Source organism: Peromyscus californicus, unplaced genomic scaffold (assembly GCF_007827085.1).
Source record: "Peromyscus californicus insignis strain IS unplaced genomic scaffold, ASM782708v3 Scaffold_14__1_contigs__length_90479793_seg_2, whole genome shotgun sequence".
NCBI lineage: Eukaryota > Metazoa > Chordata > Mammalia > Rodentia > Cricetidae > Peromyscus > Peromyscus californicus.
Genome location: NW_026294436.1, coordinates 71,734,068 through 71,736,814, shown reverse-complemented (window position 1 = coordinate 71,736,814; position 2,747 = coordinate 71,734,068). Strand labels below are relative to the sequence as shown.

General features: G+C 50.2%; 1 protein-coding gene across 1 annotated transcript; it reads right to left on the bottom strand.

The window, feature by feature from the left end:
• Positions 1-518: 518 nt before the first annotated feature.
• On the bottom strand, positions 519-2,516 carry LOC128109516 (putative ATP-dependent RNA helicase Pl10). The gene has a single exon (XM_052736679.1). It carries the CDS (start codon positions 2,499-2,501, stop codon positions 519-521), a length of 1,983 nt encoding a protein of 660 aa, XP_052592639.1. The 5' UTR covers positions 2,502-2,516.
• Between the last annotated feature and the right edge of the window lie 231 nt (positions 2,517-2,747).

Here is a 2,747-nt window from a genome sequence, read left to right as displayed (position 1 = left end):
TCCAAAATGCCATCCTTCATCCTGGGCCACATCCCTGCCTTCCTCAGAGTACCTAATACGCACTGCAAAGGACAGTCCCATTCCCATAACAAATACCTGTCCCTTTCTTTTGTTTTCTTAGCCCAAGTTCAGAAAATTTATTTTGTTAAAACAATTTGATATCTTAAGCATTACTGAGCCAACGGGACATCAGAATACAAGTTGTCTAAAGTTAAAGGTACAGTACATTAACAAACAAATGAGCCTTAGTCATGAAGTTATAAATGCAGAGTAGGATGAGGGTAAGAGGAGAGTTAATCCAAACTACAACAATCAAGTCTTCAAACCACCTTCTGAATGGGGCTTCTGGATTGTTCCTTTCATCTTTTCTTGTGACTTTTAGCTCCCTTAAAAAATGTTCAGTGGGGAATCACAGGAGGCAACGTGCTGTGAGTTCTTGAAACTATACAAGGTATAGTCTGGCTAAGTTACACGTGGTTTCTATATTTTTTGGTAGAATGACCTATGGCAAAGCAGGTTCAGTTACCCCACCAGTCAACCCCCTGGGAGCTATAATTTCCTCCATATCCATCACTGTTGTAAAAGCCTCCATAGCTACCTCCACCAAACCCTCTACTGCTGCCATGGCTGCCTCCACCACTGCGACTGTTGCTAGCACGGCTGCTGCTGAAGCTGGAACTGCTGGCACCGCTACTTTGTCGATAGTCTCTGGCACCAAATCCTCCACTAAATCTGCTCTTGGATCGTCCACGACTGCCACCCTTGTAATGGTGTTCAAAAGCCATGTTTTCTAGCCAAGATGGCACTTCCTGCTTTGCTTCAACAAGAAGATCCAATAAATCTTTGGTAATATTTATGTTCCTCTCATTGAAGAATGAGGTGGCAAGGCCAAGGTTTCCGACACGACCTGTACGGCCAATGCGATGCACATATTCTTCGATGTCACTGGGCAAGTCAAAATTGATGACGTGTTTCACATTGGAAATATCCAGTCCTCTTGCAGCTACTGCAGTAGCCACGAGAATTGGACTTTTGCCTGATCGGAACTGGTGAAGGGCCTCTTCCCTATCTCGCTGAGATCGGTCTCCATGGATGCTGGTACAAGCATATCCTTCATGGTATAAGAAATCCTCCAGAGAATCTGCACCCTTTTTGGTCTCCACAAACACCAATATTAGGGAATCCTTTCCTGTTGCATTCAGGAGGTCAAGCAGAAATGACCGCTTGTCTGCTTCTTCCACCCACACGACTTTCTGTGTGATGTTCTCAGAAGTAGACCCGACTCTTCCTACAGCCAGAAAGATATATTCATCCAAGAAATCACGAGCCAGCATCTGTATTTCCTTAGGAAAGGTAGCACTAAACATCATAGTATGGCGGACACCTTTTGGAGGCATGGTGTCTTGCTCAACTATTCTTCGAATCTGAGGCTCAAAGCCCATGTCCAGCATCCGATCTGCTTCGTCTAACACCAAGTATTTGCAGAAGTCTAGCCCGATCTTTCCTCTCTCCATCATATCCACTAGCCGTCCTGGAGTGGCTACTAACAAATGACATCCACGTTCTAAGTCTCGAATCTGCTGCCCAATATCAGCACCGCCATACACCACGCAAGGACGAACTCGAGAGCGGTAAGAGAACTTCCTGGCCTCCTCATAGATCTGCACTGCCAATTCTCTGGTTGGAGCCAGGACCAAGGAGATTGGGTACTGTTTGCGACGCCCATACTTTCCATTCTCCTTCACGGCCCTCAAAGCCTCACCTGGGCCATCTGTATAGATCTGACTCAAGATGGGTAAAAGAAAAGCTGCCGTTTTTCCAGACCCTGTCTGGGCACAAGCCATCAAGTCTCTTTTCTCCTTGATAATAGGAATAGCATGCTTTTGCACTGGAGTTGGGCGTGTATAACGAGTAAGCTCAATGTTTCCCATAATAATTTCTCCCATCTCAACATCACTGAAACTTTCAATATGTGGAGGGCAGTTGTTCCCTGTCGCCTCAACCGGAATGTCATCGTACTTCTCAAAGTTAATCCCAGTATTGCCTCCAGAAAAGAGTTCCTGCTCCAAGCGTTCGCTTGGTGGGAGCGGTTTAGACCAGTCATCTTCGTCCGCCTTGTCACACCAGCGACTGTTCCCACCCCGTTCAAATTTGCCAAAGCCGCTTCGGCCTCCTCCACGGCCGCCAACGCCCTCATAGTCACTCCGCCCGCGGTCATCAAACCTTCCCCGCGACCCACTTCCACGGTCACCGAAGAAACTCGACTTGGCTCTCGTGTCACTGCGGGAGCCGAAGCTGCTGTAGGCATCCTTGTCTTTACTCCACCGTGTGCCGTCTTTGTCGTAGGAGGCTTTGGTGGCTTCCCGGTTGCGGAGGTGAGGAGGGATGTAGCGCCCTTTGCTGGCGGCGCTCCCTCCGCTCTGGCTGTCGGGAGAGTTCAGGTCTAGGCCAGCCAACTGCTGGTCCAGCCCGAGCTCATCTTCCTCCGCCACATGACTCATCCCTGAAGAGTACGGAGAACTCTGGGCCGCACCTCTGCCGGGCTAGGGTTTCACCACAGAGGCCCTGGGTCGGGGGAGAACGGCGGGTCTGCCGGGCGATCGGGTCCCGTCCCTTCCCTCGCACGGCCCTCCTCCAGCTAACGCTATGGCTCCGGCCGGCCGGGGCGGCTGCGCGTTGATTCCTGATCTCGCGAGACTTCCTGGTCAGGCCTAGCGCGCCATCGCCGGCGGTGTGGTCACAGGGCC